The 20,623-nt window shown below is 32.5% G+C and overlaps 2 protein-coding genes across 6 annotated transcripts in view; both read right to left on the bottom strand.

Moving 5' to 3' along the window:
- Positions 1-578: 578 nt before the first annotated feature.
- Positions 579-12,221, bottom strand: LOC149784301 (von Willebrand factor A domain-containing protein 5A-like). Its single transcript, XM_089932320.1, has 3 exons — positions 9,264-12,221; positions 7,242-7,480; positions 579-4,114 (listed from the first exon to the last, which is right to left on the bottom strand). Exons 1-3 carry the CDS (start codon positions 9,340-9,342, stop codon positions 3,947-3,949), a joined length of 486 nt encoding a protein of 161 aa, XP_089788446.1. The 5' UTR covers positions 9,343-12,221; the 3' UTR covers positions 579-3,946.
- The window catches only part of LOC149784300 (von Willebrand factor A domain-containing protein 5A-like), a 43,317-nt gene continuing 31,957 nt past the window's right edge, over positions 9,264-20,623 (bottom strand). For 3 of the 5 annotated variants that reach the window (XM_089932318.1, XM_089932315.1, XM_089932317.1), the window contains exons 10-16: positions 18,681-18,795; positions 16,986-17,153; positions 15,995-16,160; positions 13,745-13,885; positions 13,186-13,233; positions 12,247-12,277; positions 9,264-9,356 (exon numbers count right to left, since the gene is read on the bottom strand). In XM_089932318.1, coding sequence (XP_089788444.1) covers positions 13,208-13,233; positions 13,745-13,885; positions 15,995-16,160; positions 16,986-17,153; positions 18,681-18,795 — 616 coding nt within the window. In that variant the 3' untranslated portion in view covers positions 9,264-9,356; positions 12,247-12,277; positions 13,186-13,207. The remainder of the gene's footprint in view (positions 9,357-12,246; positions 12,278-13,185; positions 13,234-13,744; positions 13,886-15,994; positions 16,161-16,985; positions 17,154-18,680; positions 18,796-20,623) is intronic. The other 2 variants (XM_089932316.1, XM_089932319.1) reach the window with 2 other exon arrangements.

Here is a 20,623-nt window from a genome sequence, read left to right as displayed (position 1 = left end):
AGCGAAGGCTTGAAATTTTTGTGGCAACACTGCTGTGACAAAACAACAAGTGCATATATATGCAATACCTAACAAGCCTAGTATAAAGTGAACTGCCCGGATTGACTATATTTTCCATGGTTATCCCATGCTAGAATGGCAATAATGAATACATAATACATATTTCTTGTGTTTTGAAGTAATGCAGCTTTTAAAGTCGTTTCATAACAAATAAAAGAATTAGGTCCTTGCAGTTATTTATAAGCGACTTTGATTAAAGACGTTAATACGTACAAATAAGGAGGTGAGGCGGCAGTACAAAACAAGTACTCTAGGGTACGTGGTGAGATAGTTACACCACTGAATGGATGACATATTGATATTCAAAATGACGCTGGTCGTTTATTTAATACGACCATGTTGGTATGAGCTTTAAAAGAAGACATACAATTGACAAGCTCTGATAATACGGAAAAATACACTATCAGTGAAAATGTTATGAATATTATATGGAAAGTATGAAATTCTCAAACGCGCGCAATACAAATATTTTATGTACTAAATAAATCGATCATTGCAGCTCAAATGACAGAACAAAATGTGTTTTATGTTTTATACCAACTTTAATGTTTACAGCAAAAGCAAATTGAGAAGTCATCGAGCATATAATATACAGTACACTGTTATTTAGTGCTAGTGTCCCAGCTGCAACAATTAAGACAGCATGCTATAAGAATCATCAAATCATAGCTTCAACATATGCAGTTTGTAATATTTCAGGTGAGCATTCATTGCCCAAATCAAAAAGAAGTTTGCATGATATATAATATCATAAAATATTTATATAATTCATGTTAAAGTTTTTAGCAACACCTAGAGAGTTTAATCTGACAGATCATATATGCATCGGATATAATACACAGGGTAATACATTTCGGCAAATGCAACATGTACTTGTAACCATAGACTCAATATATGTGATATGTCATATTTCAGGTGTGCATTTATTGCATAACATACAAAAGATGTTTGCATGATGTAAACTCTCTTATGACACTTATATCATTCATGTAGAATGGTAATGTTTGTTAGGTAACAAAGTGAGACTTTAATATAACAGGTCATATTTGCATCGGATAAAATACACAGGGTAATAGATGTTTGGTACATGCAACAATTGCCTGTTAGCAGTAGGAAGTATCATAAATGAGATTTGAATCATGTCAAGTGTATAATAATATCGACCCTCTTTAAATCATTTTGTTAAGCTTCTTGTTGTAAGATAGCACGCCAATCTTTTAAAACAAATTTACAACCGCAGTTGCACTTGCAGAAATGATAATAATGGGCAACGCGTCATCAAGTGGCAAACTGGATGATTACAGTCATAGAAAATCTCGTTCATGAATAAAGGAGCGTTGCATGATACAACAGCCATCTTATTTTTCGAAGATGAGATCAGGAATGTATTCAGGAGTGGATTTTTTTTACAAAGCATTATACAATTATGTCATGCAACGTAGAATCGATGATGAAGCAGCAGAGTAAAAAATACAATCATTTATATTTAGTTTATTTGTAATTTTAAAGTAACGAAAATCGTACAATTGTACCAAATGCGGTGATATCCATATAATTGCAGATTTCCAGTAGGATCCATATGATTAAGATTCATAGCTAGCATACGTGAGGTGTAGGGATCAAACTGTTAGTATTATGAAAGAAAGAAACGGCATTACACGCACAAGCAACAAATCAAAAGAAAAACTGGTGTGTGCGTTGTGATACTGTTGTATCAACGTGTTGTTGATAACACAGTATCATAGCACACACACAAACATGTATATATATATATATATATATATATATATATATATATATATATATATATATATATATATATATATATATATGTGTGTGTGTGTGTGTGTGTGTGTGCGCGCGCGCGTGTGTGTGTTTGTATGTGTGTTTGTGTGTGTTTATATATAAAAACATCACAATTTGCTATTAAGAACTAAATATTCATTTATAAACATTCTGAAAGAATTTAGTTCCTCGATGGCATGAATGTGCTAATCACGCCATCGACGCAATAAATTCTAACATGATATATATCTAACACTAGCATTTAGTTATTGATGGCAAATGGTGATGTTTGTTCACTAGCACTATCAGAGATATTCAGATATAATGAATCACACCAATCGTCTATATAACTGAATAATATGGCAGCTGTCGTTTGGTTGAATTACGATAATGAAATAACTGAAAACTAATATATATCACACTATTGGTGCCTGAAAACAGAAATCCAGTTAGTATCAATGAAAATTACATAATTAAAACTTGATTCACCAGGAGTAGTGTTTCCTAAGTAAAAACAAAGTGACAAAAGTGAATAAACCTATACACATTACAAATTTAAAAAACATCAATGTAACGAAAGAAGTGGGATAATCTATACAAAACGGGGTTCATTTGACGCACAGTGAGATGAATTAATGGAACGATCTGGTGCAGCAACAGGCTGGTTAGTACTTACCCTGATTACCTTTATTGCTTCACTACTCGCCCCTATTTTGACAATTGTCCTTTAATTTCCCTCATATATCAACTTCCAGGATCGTCGACAACCATACACAACCGGGACAAACATAGCTTAAAGTTGGACTAGCCCAAAAAGACATCGGTTGGGATACGCGATTGAAACTGTCTCACCCTTCAGAGTCAGACACACACGTTACTATGTTGCGATCTATGCACCCGTGTTGTGGGATGCATCTTAGATCTACTGGTTGTGGCTAATACGACTCAAGAGTCTCTTTCCAGAACTCGAATGAGTTGCATTCGTAAGATTATAAATACAGTCTAGTTTAGACGATTAAAATAAATATTCATGAGATGATGACACAGAGCCAATACAAGGAATATGTACACGATACAAGACTGATGACTATTAAAAGTATACTGTAGCCAATATATGTATGTATGTATGTATGTATGTATGTATGTATGTATGTATGTATGTATGTGTATGTGTGTATGTATGTAGGTATGATGTATGTATGTATGTATGTAACGATGTGTGTGTCTGGCTGCATTTTGCCAGCCTGTGTACATGTATGCATGCATAAATATGTAGGTTTTAAGTGAAATTCACCCCCCAATGTGTCTAAATGATCAACAAAAGGTAAGGTTCTAGAATGGTATTAAAATTAATATCGTAAGACAAGTCTTTCAGACAAATTCAAACGTAAAATGAAATCTGATAAAATATGAAACGTGTGAGATCTCTCTCTCAGGTATATGAAAAACAATGAAACATTATATAAAAAACATTGAAGTTAAAATGTAATATCAGCGTTAGTCACATATTGATACATATATGATATAAATAAAAAACTCCCCTTGAATAAATATGTTCATATTCAATGGATATTCTTGCCTGATGGAATCAAATGTGGTGACGTCATTAAGCAATCGAGGATATTCTGATTATATCATGTAATGCCTCTAATTAAAGTTTAGACAGACACTATTTGCAGCAAGATTTAGTTTTACAGTTTAAGAATGGACTACTAGTTTTTATGTACCTCTAACGACCGATTAGCGCGCTGATATTATCAATTCATTGGTATTTGAAACCTACAAGTGGAAACTATATTATTAGGATATTATTTATCTCAGACCAGAAGCTGTTAAATATAATATTCAGTTATATGTTTTACTAATATGATACAATATAGGAAACATAGGACAGACCCGATACTCATCTATAGGTTTTTAAGATTGAAACGTTTTAGCGTATGTATATATAAATCAAGAAAAAAAGTAATATAACATTTGTTTTTAATTGTCCTAATTGCTGAGAGCAGACAAAAACATGATGATGTTAATATGTTCTTAATTTTATGGAGATATTTGCAGGAAAAAGGAGTATAATCTTTATCAAATCTTGTAGAACGTGTTAGATAGTAGCTTTGGAGATTAGCTCCTCTACAGAGTGCCCATGTAAGTCCTGTCTATGCAGCCAGTCTAAGGCCTTCTCTTCCAACATCTGCCATTCATCACGTTTCTCCAAGTGATGTTTCCTTAACCAGGCAATGACATGCGTCGTTGCAACAACAGCGTCATCCTTCAGAACATAAATTATGGCAAAGGCAATATTAAACAATGCTATATTACTCGTTTAGATAACTGATTTGCAGGATATCCGTAGTTGTATAATGAGGTTATAGTATCTATTATTTAAAAGTCATAGCATATATTGCATAGATCCCATCTTGTTCTTTAGTAGGCTTGTTTTGCATGATATTCAGCAGTAATACACTTGACAAATGTATGCATTGCAAAAAGTGTTGCGAAATCAATATCATGGGCTATTGAATATGAATATTCAATTTTACCAAAAAACATAACAATTTTAGCCCTATTTACATAAATGAAAAATAACCTTTAAATATAAATGAAAATAAAAACTGACAGCAGCAGAAAACTATATACGGTAATAAAAGGTCTTACAGTTCATAAATGGGCGACAAATTAACTCCAATTAATCATAGACGCATGTCCTAGACCTAATAAACATGTGCACATATGATAGTTTACTTCGAGTGCTGTTAGCAATAATACGCGTCTTCAAAAATGAATGTTCGAAGTTGAACGTAACTTTATATATATTATACACTAAACACAGACAATGCTATATGTTTCGCAACGAAAAGCTATCGGTGGATAAGTCCGAAGGTAGGTAATTAGCGAGAAAATGAGATGGGTTTGGTATATAAAATTGTAGTATGAGTCAAAATTAACATTTTCTTAATAAAACTGTTTTCAAACCAATTTCGAGAAAGATACAGGACTGTTAAAATTAACATTGACATCAAAAAAGAATTTAAGAGCATTTCATACCATCAACATCTCAAACTGCAGTTTTTACTATTTGCATGCGAGTTGGTCATTTTAAGGTAGCGCTAAAACTGGTACATCGCCGATATCCATTTCGGAATATGGTTTCTCCATTTATGGCGGTAAATATAGACTTGTGGCGAGAAATTATATTGGAGAGTTTACAGAAATGTACATAAATGTGAATCCACTTTCACAGATATTAATTTTATCGTGTAACGTAAATCTTTATTTTTTCTGAAAGTGAATTATGATAAGTATAATACTAAGAACAGTAGTCAAAATCATAAAAAGAGTCAGCCTAACTTCCTATTGCCTATTTTGGACCTCAAGAGACGCATACAAAACATAGTGTTACGACTGCAATAATAATTGTATTGCATTCCTCACGACGACAGTATGCCCAAAACTAACTCTTCTATGATCCTAAAAGTAATATAATATTCATTTATTTATTGATTTACGTAGATAATCTTCATGCCCCTCCGGAAGGTCAGCCCGTCCGTCTGTAATTTTGTCTCTACCAACGAAATGAAGTTTTTTGTTTTATTTTATAGGTGAAAAGTTATGAAGTGTAAATTAAACCTTCAAGTGGAGAAAAAAGCAATTATACCACGAACTTGAAAAATAAATATGACAAGAAATTAAGGAAGAAAAGGACACAATTTTTATTTAATGAAACCATATTAATCGTGGTTTCTTCCAAGGCCCTTGCTCCAGTCTGAAAAATAATGTTTTTTTGTCCATGTGCAAACGTATAATGCCACACCTACTCTCTATCTCTCACTAAATGTAAGAAACTTTGCTCCTAGCTTGTCATAACTGCGCATCCGTCATCATACAACTCAATACACTCGCAAAACCATTTTGACAACGTGACATATGAGGTAAGGCGATATTTTGTTTCGCCCATCAGTCGGAATATAAATAATAATGTCGGTAGGTTTGCCGATTCTTTCTGGCCATGACATTCCATTGCCATAATGTATTACCCCTTCTTAAAATCTTAGTAATTGAATTAATGCATACTTCACCCTTGATAATGATATGCATGCATTGTTTTAGGCTATCTTAATGAACAATTCGAGTTCATGCGTGATGAACTAAGAAATGAAAATGGAAAAATTTTAAATCAGTACGATTTCGTTTTTGAAATGTATTTGAATCAAAAAAGAGGTATATACTAACCACAGTTTTTTATCATACATACTTTCAACCAAGTTAGCGTCATGTTTGATACCTGTAGCGTACTTGGTACTTGGGGATATTATAGACTGTTTCAAACATAATCATTGACATTAATACACGGTGTAACCATAACAGGTTTTTCACATGCCCCATATTAATCAAACCCGAGACTCAAACCCACTCAAAAAGATGTAAGAAGTTAGTATTGGGTAAAGGCGAGAGCTTTAGACCATTCAACTCCACGGTGCTCCTACTTGAATTAACTAATCGGTTTAAGGAGTGTGCCGAAGAACATCATGCATATATCAGTGCTGATCGAGGAAATGGAACGTTTTAGAAAACATCCATGCTATATTAATACGTAACCATATATCGCAATTTTTAATAGCGTTAAGAGACCATTTTGCAGTTTTTGTTATATCTCCACAACAATTGTCTATGCTGTAGGAAATGTAACATCTTCTAATGTTCTAATGTGTCAGTGCAACAGTCTTTGTGAAGAATTGTATTGTTTCTACCATTTCTTCTTGCAATATTAATAAAGGATCTGCATTAATAATGATGATTAAAAGGTTTTAAAGGTCCTGAACTAGATATGCTAAATTTATCTGCGTTTTGTTATATACTGTTTTTATATACTGCAGATAGGTAACATAAAAGATTAACTATCGTATACAAATAATAGTGTCTGTGAAATTTAAACCTTAGTACCAAAAGTGTGCAAATAACGATTTTGTTTTAATTTCAGACAGAAAACGAAGACTTCTGCTATATATAAATACGTTAATATCAACTAAGGTATTGTTTGTTTATTGAAATTTTAAGACATTATATACAGACCTGCACGATCTTTATTCAAAACGCACATAACTTTAAATAGGTAGATTTCAAACTATTTTATTTGTGGATGAGTAAAGTGTTTCTTGGAGATTGTAAGTCAAATATATGAAATCGTTTTACATCGAAAATCCAGTTACATTGTCATTTAACGCTGGCATGATACGATATTTAGATTCAGGTTTATACTTAATTACTAATGGGTTTTCGAAATAATACGAATAACGTACAACATAGTAAACTACACCTTTTTAGTTAAGTCTCTAGTATCCTCAAACCCCCAAATAAACAGCGAAACTAGTAAAAGTAATACGAATCCACAATATTACCTGTGTTGGGATATTGCATTTAAGAATATCAGCTTGAGCACCTAGAAGATCAAGAAGCTCCCTGCTAAGATCCCATGATCCCTGAAAATTCTGGAGTCTTATTATCTCCATGAGTATTGATTCATTACTCCTTGCTTGTGTTGGACTAAGTTCTTCCACATTACAATAGTCTGGTTCATCAACCATTATTGACTGTGGCACGGCTAGGGATTTAGCTCGTCTAACTGAATGGGTGTCAGCTAAATATAGTAAATGTGATACAGATACATTAGTACCAATGGTTAAGTTAGGTGTGTGATTATCTGCAATTCCATTCAAATACACGCATTGGAACGTTTCTCGGATAATTAAGTTTTGTCATATTAAATTTTCCTTTTGTTCAAGTACAATCTCATTGTGATAAACCTGAAGTCACTACCAGAAGGTATAATTACCTGACGCATCCCTCGATAGAAAACAAACTTTAAAGTCCCTAGCAACAGCAACTCTGTTCACGACATATATGCCATTGCGCTGAAATTAAGTGTAATGGGGCACATTTTTAGACGAGCTGGGAGTAGGTGTGTGGGACCAAATGGTGGCATTGGTTCATAAATTTAAAAGAAAGAGACAAAGACAGAAGTTGCTTGAATGAATATCAAAAATAATTCTCTCCAATTATTTAAAACAACATGCGAATGCAAATTACCGAATATTTACAAGACTGTTTCCACAAACAAAGGTCATTATCTTTTAAATATTGTAACGCAACGTTTTTTTTGTTTGCTTAATACAGGGATAATCCACAAACAGGCATTGAAAAGAGAACACCACACGTGTGATGCAGCGTACATCTAAATGCGTTATTTTCAAGTCCAACCAATATTGTATCCATTGTATCTTACTTGACCAAGTAATAAGACCAATTAATTAACAACGAGTGTTTATTTGACAACGTTGTCACCCTCACTAGCTTTAGATTTAAAAAAGGCCAGTTTTTCTATAACCAAGCATTAAAAATGCTAACAGTGACAGTGACAGTACGTTATAAATTCCATGACACACACCTATATAATATTTGCATATACATGTATAGTATTATAGATGAGTATATATATATATATATATATATATATATATATATATATATATATATATATATATATATATATATATATATATATATATTAGGTACAAACATAGCATAGCATTGTGCCATTAAGTTCATTATAAAAATATTTTTTGAAGTATTAGAGTCTTAGAACTCTTCAATTAAACACGGCTGCTGACTAGACGTCTTATTAATATGGGAAACAATGACATCATGCCAACTCATTGACCACCTTCGACACTGCATTTTTATTTCCACTCGGTATTGAGGTGTGTGTGTGTGTGTGTGTGTGTGCATGTGTGTGTGTGTGAGAGTGAGAGTAAGAGAAAGATAAAATAAACAAATGCGTTTTAAAATACATATGCCCTACTTATGCACACACTCACACACACATGCGCACATATATTTATATACATTTTCATTCCCTCCAGGTAACGCGACATCGTTCTATTATAATCAATTGTTCTGTGATACATAGTATACATAGCTAATGGTACATTATATTTTGGAAGATCAATGATTATAACCCATTGCATATTCAAACGACAAACAGTAAATAACCATCACATTTCAAGACTGAGGGAGTGAGTCCCTTGGTGCTAATTTATGTGAGCCTTTTCATATCGAGCTTGAATTAAAGAGAATATCGATCTTATTGAAGACATATAGATACAAAAGTATGTAGGTCCGCTGAAGGAGCAAAACATATGATCAACATGTTTCAAACAGAAAATACACATTAATACACGGGAACACAACCGCTTCCTTGTTAATATGTGGAATGTCACTGATATCATACACTTATTTGATCTTCCGCAATAGAGTTTGTTACAAAAGATACCAAAAAGAATCCCCAAACAATAACAAAACAAGGTGAAAAAAAAACAGAAAAAGAAAGTAAACGAAAACAAAGGCTTTAGTTGGCATCATACCTTTTCTGAAGCGTCTTCTTATCCCATCAAATAAATTGCCTAGAAAGTTCCCGGATTTCTTCTTTCGTGGGATAGCCATACAAAGGTCCTGTACTAAAAAAAATATTTATTTTATGTTTTGTTTATAATGGTGCTGATCGGAATAATAAGCTTTTACCCCCTTCTTTACTGCTGAAATCGCATACTTAGCACATAGTTTATTGAAATCCGAAAACATTTCGTTCGCTAAGCGTTTTAGTTTAGATCTGATAAGGATGTTTCTATATTTTAGTCAGCTGTATTCTATGACTGTTTTAAGTTAGGGAACATTTTCTTGGAAACCCACACAACTAAATGAAGGGAAGTCAGTCTATCATCTAATCCACCCATTGGATTTAATTTATTAAAAAATGCATTATTTCATTATTGTCCATTTCTTTGTTCCTTTTTTATTTCGGCCCATCTCATTCTGTTATCTCTATTTGTTCGGCCATAGTTCTGCTTGGATAGATATATGTTGGGATGATGCTCTTGATCGACATTAGAATGTGTCCACCTCAAAGTAGGATCTTCTGATCCTTGATATCTGGCTTAATAGTAACTTTTGAATGCGATATTATATTTAGTTACTTGGAAGAAACAAACACTGATATTTATCTGTTCGTTTGGAGTTAACAGTCATTTTTAACTTCTATTTTAATTAGGTTTATTATTGTACTCTACGACATATAATCTTCATTTCAGATTCATGCTGAAAACATAGAGTGCTATAATTTATTTGCTTTGTTTATAAAATCGTTCATTGTCTCGTTCCCTTGGTGCTACTTCATTTTCGATGCTATTGATATGAAGATACTAGAGTGGACTGTAAGGCACATATGCAAAGAGCTTGGCGTCCATGTTGAATGATGCAATAGTTGTATTTCAAATGAGGTAAATTTTCACTCCCCTGATCTGCCAATACTGGTATGTAGAGATATACTTTTAAAGTGAATTTACTAAATACAATAGTTTATCAAGAAAGCAAGTAGATATCCTCTTCATGGGTTTTGTTTGTAATACTTCCTATATATTTCTTCCACGTCATTTTGAAATATTAGTGTATAGGTACTAAAAGGTAATGGGTAGAAACATCCGAAATATTGGGTGGTATAGATTCGGTTTTTACTTGTATCTAGGCCAGTGGTTCTCAAAGTGGAGGGTTCGATTACCTGGAATAGGGCGCTAATGTTGGATAATACTTTTCACAGGGTAAGGTAGGGGGCGCTGAGGACGGCCGGAAAAAGTTTGGGAACCACGGATCTAATCGACCGAATGTATTTTATATTAGGTAACCGTTATCGGCAAATATGTGATTCATATTTGTTTTTAACTAGTTGTTCATCTTCAAATAGTTTGACAGACAGTAGCATTTTGTGCGTTTTGCGGTTAGATCAGGGTCGAAAAGTTCGTGAACGCGTTTGATTACTCATTAAGTATATGGCATAATCCGACCTGGTCCTCCATTTTTTTAAAAATTTGTTTCCTTATTATGTTATCATCTTTACCAGATACACCTTGTTGCCACAATGTTTCTACATTTACCCAAAACACAATAGAAAACTCGTTAAAAGATTTTCACCATGATCCAGATGCACATTACAATTAGAGTATCACAATTTACATTGACATAATTTATATAAAACCAAAAAGGTATGACGATTGGGTATCGCGTTTGAAGAAGTAACAGTAATTACGAGGTTCCAGACCAACACTAAATACCACAAATCAAATATATTTCAAATCGGATTTGAAGTAGGTGAGGCAAGGTTGCTCTTATTGAGTGTACTAAACTAACACAATTGATCTTAAACAGCCAGAAACACGCAGGTCATTCGAAAGGCACAAAATGGTAAAATACATAACTGATCGGGACTCTGTTTCTAGTCAAAAACTCTTCTACAACTAAAACAAAACTATATTTTAAAAGGTATAAACATACCTTCATAAAATGTAAAGATAAGAACCTATAATAACTTTAAAGATATTGCATAAGTGTAAAAAGATAATTACAAGAAAACAGTAGAACTTCAGAAATAAATGGAGAACATTGTTGCAGATAACAGGCACTATGAAATCAGTTGGCATACAAATCTATGTGGTCAAACGTTCGAAAGGCCCTTTGGAAAAAGGAATTAAATCTGTAAAAGCAGATTTTATGGCTGATTAATAGGACAACACATCATCTTACTTCACATGCCATCAGGTGTGTGTTAATTGACAGAAAATATTGTTAGCATGACGCTTAAGCGTATAATTCTCAAATTTTACATTTCTATCTTTTTACATATGCAGCTGATTTTACTACATCTGATACAGCTCGAACAAGTTTGCACATTTGTTGTTAAGGCCCCAACGTATATGGCTGTAAAATATTATTGATAACATGAATTTGCGTTGAGATTTCTAATGGAGATACTGATACAATTAGATATGGTTAACAAAAAGTGCACGCACAATACACGTACGATATTGGTATAATATATACATTATGATAAGGATATAACAAATTGTGGAAATAACTAATTGATTTCAGGGTGTCGAGATGCTTGTTTTAAACTTGATTTTCATTGTATATTTTCAAAGGTAAGTTTACAACCCAATATCACTTAATCTTCCTGCTTACCATACAAGCAAAGGTACCTTTATCTGATCTAGATTAATTCAAATTTGACATAAAACATAAGCTTTCCACCAATAAAATGAAGACATTTCGAAAGCAAACGTGCATTATACCAAAGATTTAAATATTTTTTTATTATAATGATCCATTATCTAATTTAATAATTTAATTTAATTAATATCTAATTTAATACTTTTACAAATGCACTTACCGTTAAACAATAGCATTATTCTTTCTATCGAAAGAATGATATTGTATCCTTTTTTACTGCAACATGATTCTGATAACAAACATTTCAAACGCATCTTCGTCATCTTTTAACAAAATAAGATAATGACTTACGTGAAGGTGTTATCATATCACCAAGATCAGTCTGGAAGAGAAAACGTTAAATAATTCGATAATATTATATTAAAGAAGATAAAAAACTAAACTAAACCTGGAATAAGACGCCTTTCGTAATGTCAAGCAAACGTTTTGAAGGAACTTGGGGTATACTGGGATAGATTTTGTGCTGTCATCGCATAAAATGGACATCGCTTTGTATCGTTAACGGAGTTGTCGTGATTAGCGTTTGATGCATCGTTACATTCCATCCCAAAGGAAGATGAAATAAACATGAAACAAATACAATCTTTGAACAAATTGATCTTATGTTTATGTTAAAAAATGTCTTTGCACTGAGCTGTCTAATACATATACTGGTAGAGTCAGATACGGTTGATAAAAAGTTCATACACCAGTAAATTACAATATAGGCATAATATGTATATTCAAAGAATGTTCTAACCAATCATGGAAGGAATTAATTACGTTTAGGGTCCCCAGATGCTTGCTTTTAATCTTTTAACTGTATATTTATAAATCAGTGTTTATAACCTAATTTAAGTTTGAGTGGCTGTCTACTATTCAAACATTTATACTATTCGATCGATTAAAATAAAACATAAAACTATAATATTGTACCTATGAAATTTTTAAATGTCGTAACCTAAGGTAAATTACACCAAAAATCTAATTATGTATTTGATTAAAATTATCCATTGTATCACTCTAGATTTTGGCAAATGCGCTAACAGTTAAACTACAATATTATTTGTATGGGGATATATGTTAAGAATGTGATTGTGTCTGTTTAATTCATTATGCTGAAAACCAACATTTCAGTCACGCTCAGAGAAGTATTAATCGTCACCATAATCATCAACGTTATCGTGATTTACGATGGTACTATTTAACAACAGCTCCAACATGATTTAGCAAAATACAGTAATGAATTACCTGACATTTCAATCCATAGGTCCTATAACCCAGGGTAAGGACATCTCTCTGTAAATTTGGTGGAGTAGCTGTCATTATTGGTCATTATAGTATTCAATTTTATGTCAAGGGGAGACGAAATAAAATTGAGACACACATGAGCTTAGTAGACACGCACACGCACACACGCACACACACACACAATATATATATATATATATATATATATATATATATATATATATATATATATATATATATATATATATATATATATATATGTGTGTGTGTGTTTAAACTTATTCCTGCTTCAGATATCTCCCCTCCTTAATATTTTCAAACGTGTCTGTGACGTTTAGGCGAGAGATCAAATACAAATTAATATGACTGATTTAGGAGCAGGAGTAGATTATACAATTTACAGAGTTTTCCATCTAATGTTTTATAAATTAAAAACATTTTATGTTAGAATATTTTCTTTAGAATCAAATAATTTCAAATGCTTCTGCAAAAAAAAAAAACTATATTTGAAAAACCTTCAAGAGAAACGAATTTATGATGTCTGCTCATCATTACTTACTGCATAACGTTGCCTGTGGAATTATTATTGTTTTTGGAATGACACCCATTGCTTGTTCCTTGGTGTCTACCATAACGAAGGCTGTGTGCTTTGAAATCACGTTTGCTGACATGCTTACTAGTATTATCTGTCCTTTTGGAGCTAGAATCAAACACGAACATACACGATATGATCAAGAAGTAATGCTTCATATGTGGTACTCTTGTAGGAATGAATTTTAAGAACTGAAACTGAGTGTCAGAAATGAATTGTCCATATACTCGTTATTGTTTCTGTCCGATACTGAATTGTTATTGTATCTCTTCTGTTACACTGTATATTACAAGTATACCTATGTGTTCTTGATATAATAGCTTAACATATGTCTCTAATATTATGAAGATAAATGTAAATCAGTTTCACAGATAATGAGACCACTCATCAACCATATTAGCGTCATTTGATAAAACATAGGAGCAATTGCTGTAATATTCTGCTATGTAAAATTACTAGCTCTTTGCCAAGTAGGCATTATATCTTGCACTTCTCTCTAAGCAAAGGCATCATCTGTACAAGATTGAAATATATTATATATGCACTACACACACTCATATATATATATATATATATATATATATATATATATATATATATATATATATATATATATATAGTATACATTAAATATAGTGTGTGCATTTTATTATTTGTGATATATAAACAGGTCTTAAAATCACTTTATTTGACTCGGATTACTAAAAACAAGCCCATTAGTCTCAAGCAGTATTCGCTTCAATTATGAGAGTAACCGTGGAAAATTTCCTTATCACCGTTTATAGAAATGCTATTTATTATTGTTTTTAACAGTTTTGCCGGCTTTTATTGAAACGATTTTCCAAGAAGCATTGGAAAGAATATTATGTATGTCAGAATATGGCCATGTTAGCTCACAAGAGCACGTTAAAAATACAGCTAAGGGTAGAGATCAAATGTGCCATAATGTTATCCATGCACAACCTTTTACCGTCGTAAAAAGCTCCAACGAGCTGATGTTTCTTCTTCTGTAATTTAATAACTACTTTAAATAAAATGTGTTATGTGTCAACTGTCCCAAACCAAAAACTGAAAATGTCACAAATATATTACAGCAAAATTAAAGTAACTGGCATGCTTATTAAAATAATTATTAAACTTTAGCTGGAAACATCGGAATCATTCGCATCAAAATCAATGGGTATGCTCACCTAACCTAACACGAGTCAACTATGTGACAGGAATGTCCACCTGATGTCCAGTGTTGACAAATGATGAAAATTGTGTCAAATTTTCTATCGAGCTTGGAGAAAACTTTATTCCTTTAGTGATAATTTGTAACACAGTCTGCATTTAAATGTTACTGGTTCTATGCTTAGTATTTTTAATTTAGGTAATGTTTGGGACTACTTTTATGCGCCATAAACGAAATGTACAGAATCTGAGCCAGACTCAACGAATGTATTTCTTCTTCCTCTTTAAACTATTTACGTTAAATATAAAAACGATGTGCTAAACATAGTCTCAAATGGTTAATGATTTAACATTAAATTCAATAATTAAAATTATGTACGTCGTAAAAATAACGTCCATCATATCGGCGAAGACTTTCGAGAATGTTCGTTTCCTAGAAGAAACCGTTCAAAGAAATTTTCGTTTTGCTGCAGTGGTATGTAAATTCTAATAGCAGTTTAGATTTACATAATGTATGTGTTCCAAAGAATGGCAGTGTCCTTACAGTTTTATCCCATTCTCTTCAATGATCATTTCCGAAGTACGTTCTTGTTTCTTTCCTTTCCTAAATAAGACGATAGCGGACACAATATTATGTCCCAATTTAAAAAGGGGACATACCGAATAATACATTTGTCAAGTGATCTGATGCAGTTTTGATATTTCCACTAATGTTAAGATGCCTTCTTTTAAACTTAGCCAGAATATTCTCAAAGTATATCGGATAGAAGATCGCCATGCTAGTACAGACTTTTAAGGTCTCCATATTCATTCTGCCGAACGACTTTCTTGGATTATATATTTGACATCACGGCCAATCTGTACAGTTTTAACAAACTACCAATTTTTTTATCTCATGGCAGTTGAAGACACCCAACGTAATAATTAATCGATTAAGTACTTTTAGGATAAAGATGATAACCAGGAATACGCAGTGTAATGCCATTAACTGATGTAATAGTATACATGGTGAGCACCAATCTTTGCATTTAAGTTAATAATTACCATCATTTAGCTGTAACAGCCTAATTTGAGCCCTGGCCGCAAGCCGGTGGATAGGAAAAGATGTACCATCTCTCGTTCCAGCGTGGAATGTAAATGTTTCTTTGTGTTCAAAGTGGTTGGAGATAACTGTCCCCTTAAGTGTCAGGCTGCAGATATGGGCTGGGTCCTAGACGAAAATAAATCTTCTATATTAAATAACAGTCTCTTGTATTTCTACTAAACATGGTCATTAATAATAATAATAATAATAACAATAATAATAATAATAGTAATAATAATAATATACTGAAGCAAAGTGTTTGAAAATTTGGCGAACCAGCTGCAGTATAGAAACAAATATCACGATTGTTGCTGTTAGTTTGTTATTCAACATACCAATCAAACTGATTTAAATTCGTAATATTTTCAGATTTGAATTTCATATACACACCAACCATTATACACGGGCTGTTATATTGAAAATTACAGACAAAATGCTAAGTTCTCTAACTGAAAATTCGATATTCGATGAGTGCTGGCTTATCTTACCTGAAGCTTTGACAATCGGTATGATTTTTCAGGGCATGTTTTCGTTCATAATGAACCAGAAATGATTTTGTGCATGCATCTTTGAGAGAGATAGTATCTGTTCTATAATTGAATGTGATTTTATTCCTACACAGAAGTTCGTCTTAATTTCTTAATATGAAATGACAACGTTAGCTGCTTAATGATCCGTAAGGCAGTTTACACGTTTGTCAGTTAGCGATGTCCATTTTATTTATGGTTTTGCAATGAGAATAGTAATAACGCGGAAGAAAATTGAGTGAAAATACCATATGCCATATTTCCGTAGCTTGAAGTGTCCGTAGAAAGTAATATCTGAACACAAAATAAAAAAACATATATATGTAATATTGATCATGTAAACATTGTTTTGAGACAGCTTATCAAGTTAAATACGCACTGAATATCATATTTGCAGTAACCATTACTCAAAAGATATACATACCACTTTATCTGTCCCAGACAGCAGAAGGAAGACAATCTGTCGTTCTCCAAAGTAAACATACGGTAATTCTTCTGGCATCATTACCTTGGTGACAGATGGAGGCAACTCCCAAATCATGTCTACTTCAGTAGCAACTGGTTGCATGGCACATTTTAAGAGTGATATAACCTAGTAATTCCATACATCAGTTAAAATAAAAGAAAACATGCATGACTTATCTCATCATTATCTTGGTCGACATTTGTTGTATCGATATTCATTTTCTGACTAGATAACCTTTAGGCCTGGAAACAGGGAGATTTATCAGGATGAAGGAAGGCCGTTGTGTGATGACTAACGCCAAACTTTTAGTATTTTAAATGTATATTACAGTTCATGAATTATAGGTTAACAATTCCTTTACTCTGGAAATGATAGTCTGCAAGATATTCAACATTATTTATGCGTGTCGATCGGTGTCTATTCGAAATACATTTACTAAGACTGGACACGTATATCCGCCATTTTTTCTCAACTTTTCTTTAAATTGTTCTCCATATGAAAAGATATTTATTACCATCCATAACACTGTTTCAAAAATAATTTGTAATATAGTTATATATTCATGATGCTTAAGAAATTTGTAAGGACAAACCTGATAAGGTATTTCAATGCTACAATTGTATCTATCTATCTATCTATCTATCTATCTATCTATCTATCTATTTACGCACACACACACACACACACACACACACACACAAACATATATATTCTGTGCGTGTGTGTGTCTGTGTGTATTTTGAGAAGATGAGCCAAAGGTTGATACCAAAGGATGAATCAATACACATCACTTTGCTTTCAAACAATTCGAGATCTAGGTTCACTCTCTGATGTATGTGGAGATATAATGTCGGGCTTACATATTCTATGGTTATGTTTTTACCTTTTGTTAATTAAAATATTTTCTCACTGTGTAATAGATAGGGTATATAAAAGCATTGTTACTGCATTTCCTGGAGGTTCTTCATCATATTAGTACCTCTATAAGGAAATAATCTAAAAAGAAGCAGCTTTGTCCAAATTATATAAGGGATAAACTTCTAAAATTATACATAACAGATTCGATGGAATAATTTTTACTTTACATTTTTTTATGTCTCGTTTCTTATGGAGAATAGTACCTTTGAATCGAGCAGAAAAGAAGACATGCTATGCATATTTTTACCGGGATATATTTCTGCATCGCTCCGTTGTTCTAATTATCCATATAGTACTTGATCAGGTCTCTCTCTCTCTCTCATTCTCTCTCTCTCTCTCTCTCTCTCTCTCTCTCTCTCTCTCTGTATATATATATATATATATATATATATATATATATATACATCGTAAAGACACGAAGATACACAAAATATACATTAAAAACTTCATAACTGACAAACAGACCTGAACATACACATCAATGCGTCTACAAGTTTACTTAAGCTTTTACTTTCTCTTTGATGTCAGTTATAGAAGCGTGTTAGAATGTTGGAATCATCTATATTTCAGGTGCAGAAAATCGATTGAACGTTGCTCATAGATGAGTAAATCCCTCATTAAAACAAAACAATTACTGGGATTTGTTCTTTCTATTTGCTATTCGTTGCGATCAAAGTCGTAAAGCATATTTTATTATGTCATGGGAATTCCCATTAGATGAGTACAAAATATTACCTTTGGCTGCAGGCGCTCTGTGTCTGTGACAAAAATCTCCTTCCCTTTTCCTGCTGAAGCAAGGCCTCTAACCAAAGCTGTCGAAGCTCCATGTCCAATACCGACAGTAAAAACTCTTTAAAAGAGATCAATCGTGAAGTATGACCCTATCCGTTGGCGAATTTGTATTAGATATTATATAGGGAACAGTAGACTAATATGCCTTTTATATAACGTACATCATATAGGGAACAGTAGACTAATATGCCTTTTATATAACGTACATCTTATAGGGAACAGTAGACTAATATGCCTTTTATATAACGTACATCTTATAGGGAACAGTAGACTAATATGCCTTTTATATAACATACATCATATAGGGAACAGTAGACTAATATGCCTTTTATATAACATACATCATATAGGGAACAGTAGACTAATATGCCTTTTATATAACGTACATCTTATAGGGAACAGTAGACTAATATGCCTTTTATATAACGTACATCATATAGGGAACAGTAGACTAATATGCCTTTTATATAACGTACATCATCTGAGCTGAATTGTCAATTTATTTGGCAAGCAAATAATTGAAATTAATGGATAATTGATATATATTTATTTTGTAAATAGCACATATATCGAAGTCTATAACAAAAGAGAATTTTAGTTCACGAAACCATATTTGGAATCTAAGCTCATAAGGGCTTTGTCTCGTATTACATCATGTCCTAGTTAGTACGTAATTCAATGTTATTATATACTTAATTTATGAAAGAATACGACATAGGTTTATTAACAAAATAAGATAGTTACGTGACAAATATTTTACTTTGAACTTTTAGGAATTTTTTTTAAGCATCCCATAACTCAGTTATTTTCCTGTCAAAAGTGATTCATTGGAAACATACTACTGTTGCAGATCGTCTTCGATGATGAGAACATTGATATCTCAGTTTGCCAGTCTTATGAATAAAATGTAGAATTTCAAATAATTATAATAGCATACATATACATCTATGTTAGTTATTTTTCCTAGTTGTTATTTGTGGTAGGAAAGTCTTTGTTTCCTTACTTTACTTTTTCGCATGCTTTGACATGTTTCTATTTTTGAAAAGTCTATTATATGTTTTTTGAATAGTGTGTACTTTACAATGAAAATAAATGCAAGGACACTAATAGTTACCTTATTTTAAGTTTGTGAGGATAAAGTGTATACAAAATAAAAGATGAAAATACACGCGGTAGTAAAGTTTTATTTATATTTTGGCCGCAACAACTCATCATGTAGATGGAAAAGGACCTTACGAGAAAATATGCTCTTGCTTTCCATTGTCCTTTTTAGCCTTATGTACAGTGCTTGGCAATGTTAATCTAAGTCCTACCCTATTAGAATATACGTAAGGATGGCTAATGCCTATAGTACTTAAAGTAACCATGTAAAATGAATGTAAAAAAATGGCTGATGACTGTAGTATTTACTGTGATACCAAGTAAGAATGAGTCTAAAGTTAGCTGATAACCATAGTAGTTACACTAATACCATGTAAGAATGAATGCAGAAAAAGCTGATGACTATAGCTGTTAGAGTCCTGCCGTTTTACAATGAATATAACGATGGCGGATGGCAACGGTAATTACAATCCAACCCTGATAGATTGAATATAAGGAAAGATGATTAGTATAGCAATTGCAGTAATAAAATGTAATAATTAAGCTAAAGATGACGTATTATAATAAGTACATTCAAACCCTCTTTTAAAACAAATGTAAAGATGACTAATGACTATTGACACGATTAAGCCATGTTAGAATTAATTCATAAATGGCGAATGAAATAACGACAGACGAAAGTGGGCGTGTGCAGCAGTAATGCTAAGTGTAGACAGAGGTTATAGCAAAAATGTTACAAGGTAGATATCAGATATCACATCGATATTATAATTCATGAAAGGTAA

This window comes from Sinohyriopsis cumingii, chromosome 14 (genome assembly GCF_028554795.1).
Source record: "Sinohyriopsis cumingii isolate HCF-2022 chromosome 14, ASM2855479v2, whole genome shotgun sequence".
Taxonomy (NCBI): domain Eukaryota; kingdom Metazoa; phylum Mollusca; class Bivalvia; order Unionida; family Unionidae; genus Sinohyriopsis; species Sinohyriopsis cumingii.
Note: the sequence above shows the minus strand (reverse complement) of the source record. Positions and strands in the feature narration are given on the sequence as shown.